General features: G+C 37.2%; 2 protein-coding genes and 1 pseudogene across 2 annotated transcripts; all 3 read left to right on the top strand.

Moving 5' to 3' along the window:
* Positions 1 to 1,536: 1,536 nt before the first annotated feature.
* Positions 1,537 to 6,496, top strand: LOC141817631 (protein IQ-DOMAIN 3-like). The gene is made up of 5 exons (XM_074705276.1): positions 1,537 to 1,951; positions 2,489 to 2,934; positions 3,805 to 4,026; positions 5,355 to 5,474; positions 5,599 to 6,496. The coding sequence occupies exons 2-5, from the start codon at positions 2,548 to 2,550 to the stop codon at positions 6,277 to 6,279; spliced, it is 1,410 nt and encodes a 469-aa protein (XP_074561377.1). The 5' UTR covers positions 1,537 to 1,951; positions 2,489 to 2,547; the 3' UTR covers positions 6,280 to 6,496.
* Positions 6,497 to 10,448: 3,952 nt separating this feature from the next.
* LOC141817628 (protein DWARF 53-LIKE-like) lies at positions 10,449 to 15,407 on the top strand. The gene is made up of 3 exons (XM_074705275.1): positions 10,449 to 12,039; positions 13,152 to 13,386; positions 13,484 to 15,407. The coding sequence occupies exons 1-3, from the start codon at positions 10,745 to 10,747 to the stop codon at positions 15,272 to 15,274; spliced, it is 3,321 nt and encodes a 1,106-aa protein (XP_074561376.1). The 5' UTR covers positions 10,449 to 10,744; the 3' UTR covers positions 15,275 to 15,407.
* LOC141817626 (ran-binding protein 1 homolog b-like) lies at positions 15,311 to 20,469 on the top strand (annotated as a pseudogene).
* The last annotated feature ends 1,981 nt before the right edge of the window (positions 20,470 to 22,450 follow it).

Raw genomic sequence — 22,450 nt, 5'->3', positions numbered from 1 at the left:
TTGGGCCGCCCAAGGGGCCGAGGGGCCGGGTCGTTACACAATCGGATTTGATGGAGCAGTTGATTGATATGTAAGATTAGTCGACTAATAAACGAAAATCAGTCTAACATCAACCCTATAAAAGAGAGTTTCAAGGAAGATTAAATGTATCAGTTCTTGAGAGTTGAGGATGAAGTGTTGCTGTATTTTTAAACCAACAAAAAGTAATTCCAAGCAACAAGAAAGCATTCAAAGTAAGATTCATGTAAAATTATTTGTTTCCCTTCATTTATATTATATTTCATATTCTTATTGTATTGTTGTAAAAATAGATTGTAAGAAATTTCTCTGACTCTGGAAGGTATCTAAGATGAAAAAAGATAGTGGTGATAGTTCATTAGAACTAGATCTTAGATGTAGCCGCTTTAGACGTAGCGGTGAACCAAGTAAAATTGATTGGGCTAGCATCATGCTATGAGTTTGCTTTAAGTTTTCACTGCACGATTGCATCGATGCGAGAAAAGCTATTCATCCCCCTCTTGTTCAAATTGCTTAACACATTTGATGTTGTTGTAACTAAGTTTGAGTAATGACTATGAAGTGGAGCTCCAAATTGTTAATAGAGTCAGACTTAGGCTATTGGAGGAGCATAAGATCAAACCATGATACTTGTGTTTGTCATCAAAATGTCTTATCATTGCATCGTGCCTCATGGGATGACAAGGAGAGTTATTAGTTTGACTCATAATAATAGGTAGTATATAATAAAAATATTATAAAAGGCTAATATTATTTGAGGGCATCCTCATTATATTACAGTATAAAATTGATAATCCTCACCTCGGGAGCCTAGGATTGTCTCATATGATTTAAAAGAGAGGTAAATCATGGAGGGACATCACACTGTAGATAAGACAATCGAAAATGATAAATCCTAATCAGTCTCATGGACTTAATCCATGGGGGTGGCCGATCCGGTCCCACGGAAGTTTCCCACTGACCACCAAGATAAATCGGAAAGCGCATACGGCGGCCAATCGAGCATCATGCTAATGTTGTATGTAGGCTAGTTAAACATGAACTTGATCGAGTTGAAACCACATGTACATCAAATGAAGTGAAGCGACGTTACAACATGGTAGGAACTCTTTAAACGTTGCCCATTTAAAAAAAATCAAAGAATATTATTTTGTGTGCTTATTATTTAAATAAATTAAATGCTAAAATAATATATTAATTAATTAGACTATATTTGTAATTAGATTTGGCTCGAATTGGAAAACGTGTGAGAAGGGGGATGTGTATTTGCCAATTAATTAATGCTTGATAGATATTCTCAGTTAAGTTGGTTCGCCGACACGTTGCTAATTTGAGCAGGCGTCCTCCAACGGTCCCACCAACCAACGGCCGACGAAATGACGACACCACCCCCGCCGTAGCGGTGAGAGTTAACGTAAACTCACCCGAAGCGGACCGGACCCGACCTCGGTAGACGGAGGAGCCCAATCGGTTTCGCCCGTTTCGACATTCGACGCCAAACCCGGGCGGTTTCCTGATCCGACGGCGTCGCGGTATCGAGAGAGATGGCGTTTGCCTCATCCTTAAAGAGGGCGATGCGAGCGAAGGTGACAGCTCAAAGGGGGCGAGGCCCGAGAGGCGAAGGCAGGCTGGTGGAGGCGGGATATCCTGCCCTTCCTGCCAAGGTGGGCCCCGGCGGACAGCGAGGGGAGCGTGGCCGCGAGCGGAGGCTTCCCGTACGTCTTCCCGTCTCCGAGCCGAGATCTGATCCCCCTCTCGCCGCATCGAAGGGGTAAAGGAGGTGGGGCGAGGGTTAAAAAGTTCTCTGTGGTTTGCCGTGATCTTTCCACCAGACCTCTTTCGTTGGATCTCTTTCACTCGCTGACTCCCTCCGTGCGGAAGAAAGCGAGGACCTTTTCGGTTGTTGCTTCTGCCATTTCGCCAGTATAATTAGGTAATCGTGGTTGAAAAACTTCTCATTTACTGTTACAATTTCGATTCCCTTTTTCATTCGACCGCCTGGTTTCTGTTTCCTCTGGGTCGCTGTTCCTGATTTGATCTTTTTTGTGCTGCGGATCCTTCTCCGCAGTTGTAAGAGAAATTCAGAAAGCAAATCCTCCTTGTTCTTCATTTGTTTCTTTACCTAGAGTTGATTTTTTTTTTTTGGTTGAAATGTGCTTTTGGCAAAGATGTGTCCTTGAAACTAAAAATTGCCATTTTGTTTTGGTTTTGTTCTAGCTCTTTTGCATTGCCCCCCATTCTTGTCTGTGGCTTCTTTTTTTTTCTCTCTTTTCTTTGAAAGGTTTTACCATTATAAAATTTTAATTTCGTTGAATAAAGTAGCTAAGGCAAAAAAATTCACCTAGATGCTCTTCATGGTCTTCTAATAGTTTTATACGTTGTGAAAAGTCCAATCTTTCTGGTTGGACATGGGTGCGTGATGTTATGATTTCTTCTGCTTGTTTGTTTATTTTCTTCTTATCATATGCAGTTCCATTCACAAGAGTGATTTAGCTAAGTTGAAAATCGCTCAAGAGAAAGAAAGTGGACATGGGCATAAAAAGAAAGTGGTTTAGTGCTGTCAAGAGGGCCTTCATCCCGCAGTGTTGTCAAGGAGATCCCAAGGAGATTCTTGATTATTCCAAGGTTTCCGATTCACTCCCTATAAAAGAAGTGGAAACTACTGCTGTGGGTGCTGCTCAACGGTTGCAACCTGCAGCTCTTCAGGAGGCTAAGCTGATCGAGAATGGGAATGAACAGAATAAGCATGCTTACTCTGTGGCGCTTGCTAGTGCTGTTGCTGCGGAGGCTGCAGCTGTCGCAGCGCAGGCTGCTGCAGAGGTTGTTCGCCTGGCCACTTCTGCAACTAGGCATGCTGATGAATCAAGTGAAGTGATTGCTGCCATCAAGATTCAGTCCGCCTATCGAGGTTACCAGGTAAGTTTCTGTTTTCTTCTTTTCCCACCCTCTTTATAAAACACTGTAGCTATTTGGTTAAAAATCCATGGTGAAAATGCTTGTTATTTCGGCTCTCTAATGTGGCATGCAGATATGGCATGAAAATGTCATCCCGTTCACCATTTTTAAAAGAGAAATGGGCTGATCCATGAATTCTCAGAGGGCATATAAAAAGTGTTCTGCACAAATTCTTTATGCAAGCAATTCAGTCTGGTTTGGGTTTTTAGTTGATCGGTCATTGGTTACGTTAGAATCATAGTGCTCTAGCCTGCCTATTGACTATTGTGTTTTTTCATTTGTTGGACAACAGTTTTCCATAATTTTCCTTTTTAAAAATTATTATTATTTTCTACTTGGTGACAGTTGGCCATATGCATTTGTTAAATCACTTTCTGTTTGTTTGTCTTCTTTTAACCAAACAAAGGTCAAACAATTGGGTAGTATTGTGAGAAGATAAAGCAAGCAACTCTGTGCTTGTTATGACAACCAAAAATAAGAGAACCAAACCACTAAACTATTAATGATACTTTGTCAAGTTGATATAGTAAGCATGTGCGGCTGATTTAAAATGGGGGTAATTCCTGGGGTGCCATTACTGAGATCAAATATAGTATGTGTTATTTTTAGTTTTAGTGGTGGGTGTCTATTTTGCTTTACACTATTTTTAGAAGTTCTAATCTGGTTGTGCGTACCCACTAACCTAGTTATGCTGTGAAGAGTAACCTTTTACTGAAACATCTGTTTAATTATGAGAAAAAGCTTGTCAGGAGATGAAGTCCTTGAGTTACTGCACTTACTGTCTTGAAGCTTCTTATATGATAAGATTGTCTCACTGAAAATTTTGTGAAGGCAAGAAGAACATTTAGAACTTTGCGGGGACTAAATAGGCTGAAGAGAGTGCTGGATGGAAATGCTGTCAAATCTCAAACTACAAACGCATTGCAGTGCATGCAAACAATGGCAAGAGTGCAGGCACAAATACATTCAAGACGGATCAGAATGACAGAGGAAAACCAGGCTCTCCAGAGGCATCTCCAGCGGAAACTTGAAAAGGAACTAGAGAAAGTAAAGGTATGTATGCAATTTATGTCATCATCTGCAACATTATTTTACACATGGCTTGAAACTCAGAATCAGGGAAGAGGCTAAATTACAACTACTAGAAAAAAATATTATACAACATTAACTTTGATTAGCGGCAGATGCTTTATGGGTCATTGGAACCTGTTTGATGTGCTGTAATGAAGCTTCCTAGATTTCCATATTTTCTTTGAATGCTATGCTGAACTAATAGTTCGATACATTTCACAATCTGGGAAGTGATTTTCATTCATGAAAACGTAGTTAATTCCAAATTCTCTCTCTCTCTCTCTCTCTCTCTAAGAACTATTGTGGCTACTTCATTCTATTGCACAACTTGTAGATGGAAGAATGTTATGACTCACCCTGTTGAACTACTATTTTTAAATGAATTTTCTTCTACACTGAATGAGCATTCACTTTGATGGACATAAATGATGTTTTCGACTTACATGGTTTATTGTGCAGGACAATTTGATCTTGTGACCACCGGATCCTTTTCAAGTCCCATTTTGAGAGTGGAATGTTCATGTTGTCATAGGGATTGATGGGTTATTACCTTAAATTGATACCAAACTGTTTGAATCTCATGACCTTAGTTATTAAGTTTTTTGTGCCTTTTTTACCAACTGGCCTTGTTGACTTTCCAGAGTCATATAATTTCTCCTAGCTTTATTAACTGTTCATGATACCTGATTACCCTTTAATACCATCGTTTATGATAAGTTTCAGTTCAGAGGAAATTGTTGTTTAGATTGAACTTGGAGTTATCTGTTATCTTTATGGGACCGCATATTACCTTACAAAGTTTGGTCCTGATCCTTGACTCTGCATGCTTAATTGTTATTCATGTCAATTAATTATTTTTTTCACATTTATATATGTTTCCAGCAAGCAACATTTCCATATATGAATAATAATATACTTCTGTATTATCCATATATATATATATATATATATATATATATATATATATATATTGTAGTGATAATGGAGTAGCATTTGTATTGGTTTATATGGATTGAAAAGATTATTATTTTGATTGATATTTAACCTCTTTGGATCGCATGACTTAGGTTTTTTGGGTTTGGTCTTTCTACCATGAATTCTAGTTTAGTTCTCATTCAATAGTTTCATATAATATCTCCTAGTGTTTGATAGTTCATGATGACCTGATTTACCCTTATTGTCTTGTGATACCATTCATGTTCATTTTAGATTGGACATGCATCTGTTTGTTATTTATTCATCCTTGCCTCATCTTTTCTTCCAAATTGAACTTTGCCTATGGTAGAGTAATATTCAATATTTGATGACAGATTGCGGAGGAATGGGATGATAGCCTCCAGCCCAAAGAGAAAATTGAAGCTAAACTGCTGAATAAACAGGAAGCCGCTGTAAGAAGAGAAAGAGCTCTAGCTTATGCATTTTCACATCAGGTAGTGGGCATTTTTATTGCACTAGATTACTGCTTATTTTGAACTAGCGCTTGTGACTTTTTTTTTTTTTTAACATATACTTCTTTTTTACTTCCAAATATTATTTTGAGTTTTCCTGTTTCAGTGGAGGAGCTCATCCAGATCTCTGACTCCAGTGTTCACCGACCCAAGTAATCCCCAATGGGGATGGAGCTGGTTGGGGCGCTGGATGGCAGCGAGGCCATGGGAGAATCAAAGCACAAAGCAAGATCATGCCTCCGTAAAGAATGCTAGCCGCAGTTTCATTGTGCGTACAACAAAACAGTGTGATACTAGCACTCCAGCAGCACCTCAGAAGTCAAGCCGGCCTTCCAGCCTTCACTCACCAGCAACCCCACGCTCCAGGACTCCATCTGTTGCGAGCAGAAAGAAATCAGCAAGCCCAAGAGGTCGCCGGTGCTCCATTGATGATGATTCGAGGAGCACGTTCAGCATCCAATCTGAGCGGCGAAGGAGGTACAGCATTGCAGGATCATCAATGGGCGACGATGAAAGCCTCAGCGCCTCAACTATTCCTAGCTACATGGCATCTACAGAGGCAGCTAGAGCCAGGTCCCGACTACACAGCCCAGTTCGTGATAGCATTCGAACACCTGAGAAGGGGTCAGCTTTCTCAGCAACCAAACGCCTCTCCTTTCCTTCAATGGACAGAAGCAGTATTTCATCAGCCGCAAACCTTAGGCGCCTTTCATGGCCCCCAAAGGTAGACATTTGTCCCGCGAAGGTTGCAGCCCCCACTGGTGAGGAACAAATAACAAACAACTGAGAGTGCTTACCTGATCTAACAGCAGTTGAGATGTCTTTGATGGTATATTCTGGTAAGCTTAGCTACTAATTTAAAGCTCAGTTTGTGAGTTGTTGAATTGGCTTGTTATGCTCTCTTGCTTTCTTGCATATGCATGAGAATGTTTGTTCAAATGGGAATTGTGTGCCTAAATTTGATGTGAAATGTTTACGATGTGTATGGTGTTTATTTGTCTTCAGATTTCCATTTCAGTATTACAATAAGAAACCTCATGAACCTCCCAAGGTGGGAGGTTTCACCATGGCATTTGGCTTTGTTCGGTTTAGGGAACATGGGGCCCCCACCCGTTGCAAAAGGAGGGGAAGCTTCCTGGCTCAAGAACATCATGAACCTGCACTGACCCAGCAGAAAGCAAGCCAAAAGGGAGGAAAGCCACAAAAGATGTTGTAAAGTCATTCCAGGCTTTTAAAAGGCATCAACCACCTTTCAGAAAAGGTTAACTGTACATTATGGTAATCATCTTGTAAATCGAATTCCACTAAAATGGGAAACACAATGAATATTTTTTCTACTTTCTCAAAAAGACCCACCCACTTGCTGTCAATCCACATTCATTGTTAAGCTTTTCATCAGCATCACATTTGTTTAACATAATTTTTGGAACAAGAAAGTTACATGTTTATTGATGCCTATCTATGAGATCTCAATAGTGTAAATGGAAATCTAGTCATATATGAATGAATCTACCCTTCCACTGGCACTAGATCTCCCACAAACTGCATGCAGCAGCATCTGAGCAGCTAGATTCTGCATGCTCCTCGTTATCCCTTCCAGTTGCAATACTAGAACCTGAGTGAAAACACACAATCTAGTGGGCGACTCGAGAATAACTGAAACTCACTCGTGCCTGTAGGAAAATTTACCAATTAACATCACTAGCTAGCTCGTCTTTGCCAGGAATAGTGTTGTTGCAGGGACACAGCACTGCATCCATTCACAGGCACACGTCACCTGTGTGACTGTCAGGTTACTGTGCAGTGAGTGATTGAGTGGGATCTCCCTCCCATTTTGCTCGCCCACAGTCGGTGCATGTTCTTCTCCAGCCTCCATCACGATCTTGAGGTGACAGCAGCAATGGAGCAAGTGTGCTTACTGCAGTCACCGAGTCAGGGAAAATGGAACCTAGGGTTTCTGCATTGTGTGCAGTGAGGCACTGAGAATGATTTTGCATCAAGCATATTCTCCTTGCACTGGAGAATCTTGTCTTCTCGCTTTGATGATTGCCCTCTTGAATCTTATAGTTCACCGGCAGTATCGATGTGTGCATGTGTATGCACCTGCTGTGTGTACGTGGAAGGATAGGGGTAGCATTTTAGCCAATGAGAAGGCGACAACTACTCGAAAAATGACAAAATAGATAGATCTTTACATGATTAGCCGAATCTAGTGAGATATACGGCTAGATACACCGGCAAATCTTACATATAATGCTGCTACTGGATTTTTTTTCCTCCCATCACATGGTGCTCATGGTTAATGCTCAATATTGCAGGGTTATAGTACTTTCCCTTAGGATTTTAAGATCAACAAACAAGTTCAATTTTTAAAATTATTTTATCCTGACTATAATAACATAATTACATAACTTAATAAAATTATAATAATAATATTTAACTCCAAGCAAATAAATAAATTTAGTAATTTTACAATTATACAAGCATTTTAAAAAGAACATATTTTTTAAAATGACATTTGGAAAAAAAAACATATAAGGTTAGTTTTTTTTATAATAAAGTGTTTGTATATAAGATTTAATGTGAGATAAGTGATAAGGTTGACCCTTTTATATAAAATTATTATAGGAATTTAAATTATTGATAAAATAAAAATTCAAATCTAATTAAATAATTAGGTTTTTTAAAAGTATGTGATGTCACTGATGGATGTTAATGCGGTGAGTGTAAATGAAATGGAATTTCATCATCAATCAAAAGGGACTCTTGGATATGATGCAACGATAAAATATTTAATAGAATAATTAATTATTCATGATTCGAGTCTCAATTATGAATCTCAATTATGAAGGTTTGCCAATATTATTCTTTTAATGATTGTCTAATTTAATTTTATTTATTAATATAATTACATACTAATAATTTTTCTTAGTGTTGAAATTTATCCATGTTAGTATATTATATTCATTTATTTGATATCTTATCTACATTAATTTAGCTAAAATATTTTTATATTGTGTTAATATGATTTAATCGTACATGTTTGTTACTTACTATAATTTTAATTTTAAATTTATTAAGAAAAAATCAATTATTTTATTAAAAAAACTTGTTTCATATATTTTTAATTTTTAATAAATTTAACATACTCTTTATATTTATACTATACTTATCATATAAATATTTCAAAAATAACAAATTTTTTTCAATCTATCTCGTTTGAATTCAAGGGATTTTAAAAAAAATAAAATTTTTAAGATTGTTTAAAATTAGTAACAATTTGAGGAAAATTATAACTTCACATTTTTTGTGGGTGTCCAATATGGTCATGGCCTTGTCATGATGGCGTCAAATGTGTTGAGAGATAGAAATAGCGTTTGGCTTAAAAAGGTCTTGAGAGGGAGGAATTAACACATTAATTGTAGAAAATGGTCCCTCAAGTCAATTTCAAGAATCTATTGGATTCTAAAGAGGAAAAATGGGAATCTACATAATGGATGACAAGGTCAAGATTCCTATTCCCTTTACCATCACCTCATCACACCTTTACATGGAATGGAAGGAAAGAAATGAAGTGTGACGTCAAAATAAAATGGACAAAAATTAAAAGGCCGCCTTAATTTTTTCTAAATTATTGTGAAAAGGTAATTTTTAAAATATTTTTTTTTAATCAAAAGAATGTCTTATTTCATCAGTAATCTATGTATAATTATCAAACTATCCTATAGTACTCTGTTCTCATTATTATTTTTATCTAAATCCTAAATCAATCGATGCATCGTAGTAACTATGAAATCATAACTATTATATATATTTACCATCTATAATTTCGTAATTATTATAATATGAATGTTAGGTGAGGAAATTGAATCAATATTGCAATAATTACGATTTTATAGCTGCTACAACTAATAGTATATAAATATGGTTGAATTCGCATTGTAACAGCTATGAAATCGTAATTATTATAATGTAAATATTTTTTGAATAAATTAAATATGCATTATAATATAATAGTTATAAAATCGTAACGATACAACGTGTTCAATTGATTCAAAATTTAGATGAAAGATTTAGATAGGATATAATAATAAAAACGATGTACTGAAGGGCAACTGGTAATCGTACGAGTTGAAAGAAAAAATGATAAAAAAGAAACATCCTTTATGATTTAAAAAAATAATAAGATTGCTTTTTTGACTTTTGTCCAAGGAAAAACAATTCAATTATTATTTATATTTTTATTTATTTGTTTTCACTTTGGAGAACTCATCTACTTTGATTTAGAGTTGGGTACTTTAATTTTTCTTACTATCAAAATTTGTGAAATTGAAAAATATAATTAAAAAGTGGCATAAGATTTGATTATAATTTTGCTACCTACATTATAACATAAACTTAATATAAATAATATCTATTTTCTATAATATCACGTTAAATTTTCTCTATTACAACATAGTTTTTTTTATAAGACTTATATTTTTAAAATAATATCTCAGTCTTGACGGTTCCACATGTGCTGCTTTAATTTATCAAAGAATTTAATTTTTTATGGACTAAAATAGTTAAAATTGGCCGAGATATAATTTTAGTTAAATTAGAGATATTTAAGTAGATAGGGTGAAAAACACGTGAGGCGAGCGTGATTTGGGCGAAAAGGACAGGTGAGCCGTCAAAACGGTTGGGATCTAGCCGTAGATTTTCTTTTTCGTAAGCCGCCGGAAGCCGCCGCCTCCTCCACCGGTCCCCAGTGCCCACCCGCAGCAGCAGCCATCAGCATTAACCCACTTGCCCCACCCAAGATTTACGCAAAAAGCAGCAGCAACAGGCGATAGATGGGACGTCAGCGACTGCTTCCTTCCACGGCGAGCAAGTCAGGGAGGAGGAGGAGGAGGAGGCGTGGGGCCTTCGGCATCTGTGCTCTCCTCTCTCCTCTGGGCCCCGATCATCTTCTTTTTGCTTCCCCTTTTCGGCTCCTACCACAACTAGATTACAGAGCGCGCTCCTAGGAGCAGTAGTACCACCAATTGTTTATCATTTTCTCCCATTTCCCGTTCATCTTCCTCCACTGCGCTTTCCTCCGATCTCTGGTTGCGTTCCAGCTTCGGGTTGGACCACGAGTTGTTTGTTTATTTATTAGAGAACGTACGATACGCGCAGGAGTTGCTCGGGAATTTAACATCGGCAAAAGGTGGCTTTTTTACTCGGGTTTTCTGTTGTTTAGTGGTATATGATCCTTGACGGCGGCTTGGATGCCAACGCCGGTTGATAACGCGCGCGCTTGCCTCGCGGCCGAAGCCGCTGCCGCGCTCGACGACGCTGCGGGCGTCGCCCGTCGCCGCGCGCACGTCCAGACTACCTCCCTCCATGTCGTTTACGCTCTTCTCGTCTCTTCTTCATCCTCTTCTGGCGGAAGAGGATCGGGCGGTGGCGGCTCGCTTGCTACGTGTTCGATTCTTCGTGACGCGCTGTCGCGGGCAAGGAGCTCGGCGTACTCCCCCAGGCTGCAGTTCAAGGCGCTGGAGCTCTGGTTCGGGTTGGCGCTAGACCGGCTGCCGTCGACTTCTACGACGGCGAGTCGGCAGGCGGTGGAAGGGGGTGAGGAGCCGCCGGTGTCTAACTCGCTCATGGCGGCGATCAAGCGGTCGCAGGCTACCCAGCGAAGGAACCCGGACACGTTCCACCTGTATCAGCAGCAACAGATCGCTTCTGCGGCCGGGGGTGCATCGTCGTTCTCCGGTGTGAAGGTGGAGCTCCAGCATCTAGTGCTCGCGATCTTGGATGACCCCGTGGTTAGCCGGGTGTTCGGAGATGCCGGGTTCCGTAGCACGGACATAAAGCTAGCCATCCTCCGCCGTCCTCCGCCCATCCTCCGCTTCCCCCGTGCCGCCAGGTGCCCGCCGCTGTTCCTGTGTAATTTCTCTTCAGGGGATGGGTTCGAGGCGGCGCTCACCTCCGGGGGGCTCGTTTTCCCCTTCGCCGCAGCCACGCAGCTCTGCTCCGACGGCAGTGAGGAGAACTGCCGGAGGCTAGGGGAGATCCTTACCCGAAAGATCGGCGGACGGAACCCTGTGCTGGTCGGTGTAGGCGCCGGCGAGGCAGCTCGGGACTTTGCCCGGGCCGTCGACCGGCAGAACTGGGCGATTCTACCGGCGGAGCTCTGTGGTATACAGTTTATTAGCATCGAAAAGGAGGTGGCCGAGCTCGGAAGCTGTGGCTTCGAGCAGTTGACCATTGCCACACAATTGGAGGAGTTGGACGAGAAGGCAGAGTCGTCAGGAGTGGTCTTGAACATTGGGGACTTGAAAGGAATTGTGGAAGGCAGCGCTGAATGCGAAGAACAGGAAAGCTGTTTAGTCTCGGAGCTAACAAGATTGCTGGAGGTCTACCATGGGAGGTTATGGGTGATGGGATGGTCGGCGACATATGAAACATACATGAAGTTCTTGTCCAAGCATCCAATGCTCGATAAAGATTGGGATTTGCAGTTGTTGCCAATTACTTCGGCCGGGACTTCGATGGGTGGATCACTTCCTACATCTCCAAGGTATGTGAATCCTAACTCTTATTTTCCAATCTTTGTTGGTAGCCATGGTGATAAACTCATATTTTCAGCTGTCTTTTTCTCAGTCTGAAACTGAAGATGTATCGTTGACCCTTCTTCTTCTTCTGGATTGTTTGTGTTAATATCACTGGGAATAAGTTCTTGACATAACCCTGGAAGCCTTTTAGTTCTATAATTTGGAGATTAGCATGCTTAAACTATAAGTATAATAGGGAATACCAATGACTTTTGAATTTCTTAGTATATATTTAATTGCACACATATCTTGTCATGAAGTTATATTTTACCTATATGATGTTTCATTCATTCAAAAACAGATTATGAATCCATTAGCCAAATCAAGATACCTTTTAAAGAGAAACTTGGAGCTCTTAACTATTGCCACTTTCCTTGTTGTTGTTATTTGTGCAACAAATTTTGTCTTCAGATAATAGATGTGGCTAGAAAACAAATACTAGTTTTTTTAAGAAGATAATAAATGACCAAACAAAGCAATAAACTCGTTTGTAAAAGAGTTTGTTCAGCATTCTTTTATCTATGTTTTATAAATGAGCTAACAAAACAATAAATGGTTTTATTAAAGAGTTCATTCATGAATTATATACACACCATAAACAATTTTCTTATATTTTCACAAATGAGCTAACAAGACAATAAACGTGTTGTTCATGAACTGTTCATAAATTTTGTTCTAAACAGTAACAAGCTAAAGATTTTCTACATGATGTTAGAAATAAGTTGAAGCTGTTTACTTCATATTGAGTGAATATAAAGATTTTCTATCAAATACTAGCCTTGTTCTCGAAAGCTTGGTTTATTTACTACCCAACTCTTACCACTAATATCTCTATTTATTGACAATTGAAATTGCAATGTCAGTTCATTTGAAGCATAATGCAAAGAAAGCAGATAATATCCTTCATTATGTAGTTTTCTTAAATTATGTTTTTTTTTATGATAGTGCCGTTTGTATTCCAATGTATCAATTTCCATTATCATCATTTTTTTTTGCATTGTGTTATGTGAAAGATTGTCTGGCTTTATAGAGTTGGACCAATTTTTCATCAACTGACTGTATTTCGATATACTCCTAGTTTTTGTAGAGGGTTTTTCCCCGCGACATATGGGTCAAAAGGTCTGCTCAGCAGTGTGTATCCATCTATGTTCCACTATGAGCATTGTTATGATTATGACAAATATGAACATGAAGTTGTTGTAAATAGTAACAACTATCCATCTTCAGTTGATAATGAAGAAAATGGAAGCATGCCCTCATGGCTGCACAAAGCCTATAAGGTTAACTCGAATGATGGACAAGATGCAGCAAAGGTGTGTCCTCTAATAATTGCATTTAGTTTGATAGTTCTCTCTTGATCTTCAAAAACTGTGGGATAATAATTGCCAAAGTCTCCATTCTGATTGTCAGAAAACCAATATGGAAGACTATCCTGCTGTTCCTTGTTCTGTTAATGTTTCTGACACTGAGAAGACTTGCAATGAGAATATGGAAAATCCTGATGATGCTTCAAGTCAAAAGGGGCTGGAAATTTCATTTCCTATTTCTGTATGTACAAACAAAATCACCATTGTAAATTTCCAGAGAGATGGCTTCGTATCTCACCAAGATGATGACCATTCTTCACCTTCCACTGCAACATCAGTTATGACAGATTTGGTTTTGGGGATGCCCCATGAGCCTATTAACAATTCTGAAGAGATCTCTGGTCGTCTGACATCAATGAAACCTCAATTGCTCAAAGAAAGTGGAACAGATTTGAAACCGCAACAAGATCATTTCGAGTTCTCTAGTTGTTTGCCAACAAGATCATTTCCTGTTGAATCTTTTTATTGTTCTGCCCATCAAGATTCCCAAGCAAAGGGCACCGATCCACTTGTTACTCACCCATTCTCACAGATCTCAGGTAGTTCATGGCTGACACTTGACTCCAGTAGTTACAAATCATTTTGTACTAGTCTCATGAAAAAAGTTGGCCGACAAGAAGAAGCAGTTTGTGCTGTTAGTCAAGCTGTAGTCTGCTACAAGACTAGCGAAAGGCGCCGTGGAGCAATCCTGAGAGGAGATGTTTGGCTCAGTTTTGGTGGTTCAGACAAGATTGGAAAGAGAAAAATGGCAATGGCTCTTGCAGAAATGTTATTTGGAAGCAAAGAAACTTGTGTGTGCATCGACCTAAATTGCCATGATATTATTCCCCGTGCCAGAACCATCTTTTCACAGCAAGATGTCAAGGGGAATGCACACCATAGAGGAAAAGTGAATGTAGATTATATCGCTCAAGAACTAAGCAGGAAACCACAGTCTGTTTTGTTCCTTGAAAACGCGGATAAAGCTGACTTGCTTGTTCAGAACAGCTTGTCTCAGGCTATACGAACTGGCAAGTTTCCTGATTCCCATGGAAGGCAATTTAGTGTCAATAATGTTATATTTGTCTTGGCTTCATCGATAACTCAAGGTGATACCTCTGAGAGGAAAGATTACACTAGTATTTCCGAAGATGCTATTCTGGCTGCTTGCTGTTGGCAGATGACAATTCACTTAGAACCTTCTCAAGAGGCTACTCACAGCTCAAAAACTAGTATGCTCTCCTCTGTGACAAGTCCAAAACTAAAGAGTAGTCAAGTGTACATAAATTCACACTCGTTTTCTGTAAGTAAGCGCAAGCTGAATGTCTCTGACGGCTTCATGACCCAGCATGGAACCTTGATGTCTGCAAAAAGGGTGAACAAAACAGTAAAGCTGTTTTTAGACTTGAATCTGCCTGTTGAAGAGCTTAAAGCCCATGATGACAATTTCACCACTCATGAAGGTTTCAGATTAGAAAATTCTCATGGATGGATGGAAGACTTGCACGAACTAGTCGACTTAGTGGTGGACTTCAAGCCCATTGATTTTGATGCCCTTGCCAATAGCATATTGCAGGATGTAAGCAAGATCTTTCACAGTGTTTTTGGCTCAGATTGCTTGTTGGAGATAGATCCCAAGGTTATGGAGGAGATAATTGCAGCAGTATGGTCATCGGAGGACAAAGGAGCTTTGAATAACTGGTTTGATCAGGTTCTTGGCAAGAGTTTCACTGAGGCAAGGTGTAGGTATAACCTGTCAAATCATAGTATTCTCAGACTTGTTGCTTGTGAAAATGCATTTGTTGAGAAGTATGCACCTGGAATTCTCCTTCCTTCAACAATTATCCTAAATTAACAATTGATAGTTATGTAGCATTAAATGATTTGTGAAATGGCTGTAATGCCATTAGTTCCATTGCTTCTGGAGATTGCCAGGTTAGCTTGTATTGTGTAAATTAATACTTTGCAGTTAAGAAAAGTTTGCTGCAGTTGCTCTGTCTTGTTCTATGAATGCTTTGTGTTCTTCGTTTCCACAATGAAAAAACGCTATATTTGTGAGAAAGGAGACTAGTGATCCTGTGTACTTGCATCTAAACAAAGGAAGAAGATGATCTTACTAAGTTGATTAGATTAACATGGAGAAATACCTTATCAAAGATTTTCTTTATTTTTGTTTAATGATTGTCGATGAAGAGATAAAAGATTTATGTGATAGATATGGTTCTATGTTGTAAGTGGTAAACTTTCAGCATCTATCTTATTGAAATTGTTTTTTTAAATTTTTTCTTTTTTGAGGTGGATATTTTTCTCGGTCTAGAAGATCCGTTGAGATCGAGTGGAAGATTGGAACTTTGCTCACGTGCGTAGCACATGTGCAATGATGACATCCTAATTGCCCATCCGACGCCGACATAATCAAATGGCTAAAGATCTTTTGGGACGGATCGGACGGTTGGTGTAGATCCGCATATGAATTCTCCATGCGCCCCAAAACGTTTGGGATATATAACTTAAACCCTAATTGCTACACAGTGTGTTCCTCTGCTCGATCGGAATTCCACGGCGAATGACTCACCTGATCCCGAGGACGTGACCGCCACTGCCCGCGAGGACGAGGACACCGGCGCCCGCCCAGATCCCTCGTCACCCTTAGGTCGCTGTCACTACTGGCGAGGAGGAAGAGGACGTCCTGCTCGACCTGTAAGCATTTCCTTCTTCCCGAACTCGATTTGTCTGTTTGCCTAGCCTTCTCGCGCTACTAGACGCTGACCTAATCAGAAAAGCGAAACTTTACCGGTTCGATAAAGACGGAAACCAGTGGAAGGAGCGGGGTACATGAAGCGTAAAACTTTTGAAGCACCTGGGGATCGGAAAGGTGCGGCTGGTGATGCGCCAGGTCAAGACCCTCAAGATTTGCGCCAACCATCTTGGTAAAACACTTGTTTTCTACACGAATTTGGTTCCTCGACATTGAAAGATGAAATGCTCTCATTTTTTTGTGGTAACAAAACTCTCCTGTATCAGTTGTCCCGTCGTTTAAGCTTCAAGAGCATGCGGGAAGTGACAAGTCCTGTGTTTGGCATGCATCAGATTTTGCTGACGGGGAGTTGAAAGAGGAGCTCTTCTGCATTCGTTTTGGTTCTGTAGAAAGTGAGTATTTTTTTCCCTTATGTATTGAACCCTACCTACATCTTACATATCCTAGTTGATGAGGACTTATGTTTTATGCTAACTGCATATCGATCATGTCTCCTATTTAGTTGTTAGCTACAAATAACATATATTCTATTCTTCTGGTTATGGCTTAGTCATTTTAGCCTCTAAATTATTACATTATCCTCATTTATGTGTAAACGTGGTCACAGAAATGAGAGACAACAAATGTGAAATTTCCTTCAGGATTCATTTTTTTTTCTCAAAATGGTGGCATTATTTTGTATCCATTACTTGTAACTTTTCACCGCATTGGCCTTCACGTGTTTATCATATCATGGTCTTTTTGAGTTCATGCAGACTTGGTGGTTATTTTGAAGGTAATGAGTGTGCTCGAGGATTGAAAGTGAAATATATCCTTTAGTTGGAGATTTCTTGTATACTTTGCATGCTTATGTATGTAGGAGTTTGTCTGTATAGTGTGTACATTTAATAATTGTTTTTTTTTAATTATTCCAGTCCATCTGGTGAAAAATATGAGGTGTTCTTGAAGGAATCCTCCTTCATGGGAGAATTTAATTATTTCTGGGGATGGTTTAATAAGAAATTTTTAAAAATATACAGATGAATTGTGCCGGGGCACAATTTTTTTGAAAGTTAAACCAATAAATAATTTCCTCTTCAGTGTTATTTATTGTTTTCAATGGTTTGGGATGAATGATTCATGATGTCAAACTTGGCAAACATGACATACTTATAGCAAACTAGCATCTACCTTTATCATGCTTGGAGAATGTAGGAGTTAGTTGGTTCCTATAGTAGTATCTCTGCAACTCCTTTTGTGGAACATAGCTCGACAGCTAGCTTTCTTTGTGAATCAGTCCTACAAAGTGGTCAGTAGTTACCTAATTCCCCCCCCCCCCCCCCCCTCCTTTTTATTAAGACCATGGAATTACAAAGTTAGCCATGCCATATGGGTTGGACAGACAAGAGTAGAATTGGCCCCATAAACAATTGTGTTTTACTAAAATGCAGTAAGTGATATCATAAAGTATAAGGTTATTCCAATATTTACTCAATCATATGCCTCCAATTATTTTAAAGTTTGGACATTTGGCAATAAATATATCAGTAAACATGCCAAATACATAATATGATAACATAGTTATGAACATGTCAAACCTGTCCAATACTAATACAAATTGGTTGAGTTTGGTCAATCTTGACAAAGGCTGATATGATATTTTCCTATGAATCAGGCAGTGCAAGAAAATTGACAAAGAAGGTCAAAAAATTAGAGAACTGAAGAAATTTGTTTTCACCCATATATGGAAGGGATCGGTAAAATTGCTTTGAATTGAAATGATTTTGGGAACTTGATCAGTCTAGTGGATTTTTGTAATCCCAACTTGAACTAGAAATGTGGATGAATAGGTGGATAGATTTTTCATCACTCCCACGAATCCCACCAGGAGCTCAAAATTTGCGATGAGCTCGGGAATCCATGTCCGGTTCTAGTAATGCTTGCTATCCGTTGCTTGCTAAACAGACTACCACTTCCATCACTCTCAGATATAGATCGTGAAAGATTATTCTCAATTGAGAGATGGGACAACCTTTCTCTCTCAACAATGGCCTTATCATCCTTCATCCTTTAAAAAGCCTATTCAGATGTAATGGAGTGAAGAACCATACTAATCCTATAACATGGGTTGTTAATCAATGATTGGTTTAATAAATAATGGATTAACTATTGATATTAGTTTTTGGTATTATATATTATTTTATTTACTTTTCCAGCATACATAGTGTGCATAGTAATAAATAATAATCTAATATTTTTTTATTATTCTATGATATGAACCTTATAATACTATCATGATATTTTATATGATTAATCAAAATTTCTTACTTGTTATGTTTTGTTTTTGCACATTGGTATTTGATGAATCATGCATCTCTACTTGAGGTTTTTGAATATTTTTTGTTGTCTTATACAAAATGTTCTCATGTTGTTGTTTTTTCTATTGATTCTGATTTCACTAATCTTGTTGATTAAATGCAATGAATATTTGTATTTAAATTTTGTACACTGTGTTCTAATCATTAATGCCAAATTTTGTATACCATGTTTGTCCACCCACTCTTTGATCCATCTCCTCTTAGGCACATCAAAAGTAAGTATGCCCTGCCATCCATCTCCTTGATCATCCACCCAAGTAGCTTTATAGGGTTATGAGAGAGCTTTCCAAAGTGCTTTTAGGAGTGTTTAAGAGTTTCTCTTGGAAGGAAAATGAGAGGAGAGTAATTTAAAGAGACTGAGGGCAAGGGAAAGAGGATCTCCAAAGGAGTGGAGATGGATGACTTAGTGATAGGGAAAAATATGGATGGGTCATCATGTAAAATACTAATCCCATCACCTGCTAGCTTTCTTTCCTTCATCGTTTGCGGATTTGGAGGGTTGAAAAAATGAGGGCTATCGACTACTAGCCTCTTATCTATATGACTCTAAATAATGGATCACACTCTACCATATTGCTTACTCTTTTTTTAGTTGATCCCAATAGGCATTAGCTTTTTGTTGAAACAAGATGTTTATTGTGTGATCATTCATTTTGCAAATGCAACTAGCTCCCAATCTCAAAGCTATTTTTTTTAATATAATTGCTGCTACATCACTTAAGCTGTTTTTCTGAAATATAAGTAGAAAATATTAGTTAGACAAATTGAATCGAGCAAAGATTTTGGATATGATTGCCTTACATAGATTTGAATTTAATAGTCAGATAAAATCTAATGTTACAGACACTAAGGGGGTGAGGTTCACAACTTGATATTGTTGTAGTGTAAATATTTAAGAATATTATATTACATAATTTCATGCTATTGTAATAATAAAAACATTTACTATCATATGCATTTAATAAAAAATATGAATTAGTTAAACAAATTGTGAAAGCAATATCTAAATTTCTATATATTTGTCAACTTTATAGCATTCAAGATTTTGTATAGTTTATTGAATATGTGATATTAAATTATTAAATCAATATTTAAGTATTTGAGTATGATTTCCAGATTAAGTAAACACTTTTAAGGCGCCAGTGGATTATGTATTTATTTACTTATTTTTATTTTATGTGGATTATAAATATATCTTACTACTTTCTGTTCAATAACACTTGATTTAAAATGGTTTCATTCAAGTTCCATTTCTACCTTTAATCGTGTAACATCATTGATGGACTAGTTCAGATGATTGATCCTGTTAATATGAAGACAATATTAATGTGATTATGTAAAAGGCTGAATTAGTAATTTGACAGGGAATTTTAGCATATAGTTTCTCTATTTTAAGATAGTAGTGGTTGGATTCAATTGCCACTCCAGTGGAGTCAGTTTGTAGCAGCTAACGCATGCAACTGTGAATAGCACAAGAGAGAAATATTCCACTTGTGTCAAACTGGTTCAGTTTACACCTTGTCGAAATGATGCCAGCATCTATTCATACTTTGAATTGTTGCTCAATTCTGGTCTCTCTTCACCAATTCTCATCTTTTGGTTCTATGCTTTTTGCTCGATCACTACAGACTGCAAGAAATCCATGGAGATGGTTGAAGGCATCACTGAGTTGTCTGGTAAAGAAGAAGAAAATAGCAAGGATGTGTCAGATGCTGCTGGACAATTACGCAAATTAAGCGTGGATGTAACTGAAGCTGAAATGCTTCTGTTGCTGTTGTGAAGCCAGAAGAAAAAAAGGAAACAGAGACTAAAGCCGAGGAACCTTCTAAGGGCAATTCCAACCAATACACTAAAAATCCAAATTTGGTGTTAAAATTGCACCATTTCTCTCCAATCCATACTTCAAAATACGTCATCTTTGGTGATGCACTGTAGCATCACCAAATTTGATGATGCCGTTTACTCTTTTATTATTATTATTATATTATATAATCAAATATAAATATAAAAATAAATAAAAAATAATATATATTATTATATTTAAAAACAAATACAATATATATTATTAAATATCATAAATAAAAATAAATTTATAATTATTAATTTTTTCCTCATTATTTATAGTAATATTAATTATTTATTATAAATATAAATTAAATGTATATAACAACACATTTTAATTTTATTATGCATATTTACAAAGATTTAATTTATTATAAATTTTATTTATAATATATATAATATATTTTAATTATAATTATATTTATACATTATTTAACTAATTTAAAAGCATATATAATAAAATATTTAAAAATTTAATATGCATACATGTAAAATGTATCATCTATTATGTTAATATACAAAATAAAAATCGTACTGACACAAATTCAAAATATTACTAATAATCACTCAAATACATAAGGAGTACAATACACGTAAACTTAAAAATATTTAGGGATACAAATAAAAACAATACTGAGATACTTAAATCTAACAAATAAATACAAATAAAACATATATAAATAAAATAACTTAAATAATATTACAATACTAATATTCAGGAAAATCATTCCCCGTTGCACTCAAATAATTATGATATTGGAAAGGTGAAGATCAAGAATCTCAGAATCTTGTGAATTTTTACAGTCAATATCATAATATATATTGTATTTATTTTTAAATACAATAATATATTATTTTATATTTAATTTTATATTTATATTTAATTATATAATATAATAATAAAAAAAGGAGTAAACGACATCATCAAATTTGATGATGTATTTTGGGGTATGGGTTGGAGAGGAATGGTGCAATTTTGACATCAAATTTGGATTTTTGATGTATTGGTTGGAATTGCTCTTAAAGGTTGATGCGCCTTGATCAGAAAATATGAAAGTTATTTTGGTTTTGCTCTCTTTGAGAAATTTGTACATTCATTCAAAGTAAAATTCTTGTCATTGCGTGTGAAATCATTGGTTTTTTGGTATGCATTTGACATTGATGAAATCTATATCGGCGATGAATGTTTAATGTCGATAGCTTGGTAAATGTCTTTCTCAATGGTACACGTAAATTTTGAGATAGATCTATATATTTGAAGTTCCATGGTCTAGGTTCTGATTTTGTTCATTCCCAGGAAATGAGACATGGTGTGAGTTGTCCAAAGCATCTGCAAGAACATTAACTCAAGTTGTTTGTCTCTTTGCTTTCTGTTTCTTCCACTTTTTTGTTTCCTTCCAATGTTTTTTGCTCATTCAAACAACAGGATCTAACTCGCTGTTCCTTTCTGAATTTCATTGGATTGTTAGAAACTGAAGGAACCAGAAGCCGACTAATTGTCCTTGGTGAAAGTGTTGATTTTCTTACTCTTTCTGCTCTTGTTGGTGACACAAACATGTTCATGTGAATTTTGTCTTCACTATAGAGTTCTCTTGGTAATGCCACTTCTCCTTTATTTTCCGTGTTCCATTTGATCTACTCTACTGGCTTAAGAGATTGGTTGTCATTTTCTTTACTGTGACTGGTGTGCCTGCAACATTTGACTTTGATGAGCACAAGTTTCTCATCATATTCTTATGCTATTTTTGCAACTCAGTGACCTATCTTCTATGAGGTTTTCTATTCCACTATCCAATGTTATTATAAATGTTCTTTATGATTTTTTTAGTTTCTTTTTGTGATGAGCAATCTATTTATTTATTTTTTTAATGATGATTAGGGGCATCACAACTATAGATACAATACTCTATTTGATTGAGAGGATCAAACCATTGATTTTGGTAGTTGATAGAATATAGATAGTCAATACCATCAACTTAGATTTTGTGGATAATGTTGTTTATATAATGGCTAGTGAAATTACGACACGAGGTGTTATATAGAGATGGAAGATATATAATGAGGCTAGTGTCAT

This window comes from Curcuma longa, unplaced genomic scaffold (assembly GCF_044706935.1).
Source record: "Curcuma longa cultivar G26 ecotype Majalengka, Jawa Barat unplaced genomic scaffold, ITB_CL_G26_1.1 contig_21292, whole genome shotgun sequence".
Classification (NCBI taxonomy): domain Eukaryota; kingdom Viridiplantae; phylum Streptophyta; class Magnoliopsida; order Zingiberales; family Zingiberaceae; genus Curcuma; species Curcuma longa.
The sequence above is the reverse complement of the archived record's forward strand: the minus strand, read 5'-3'. Positions and strand labels throughout refer to the sequence as shown.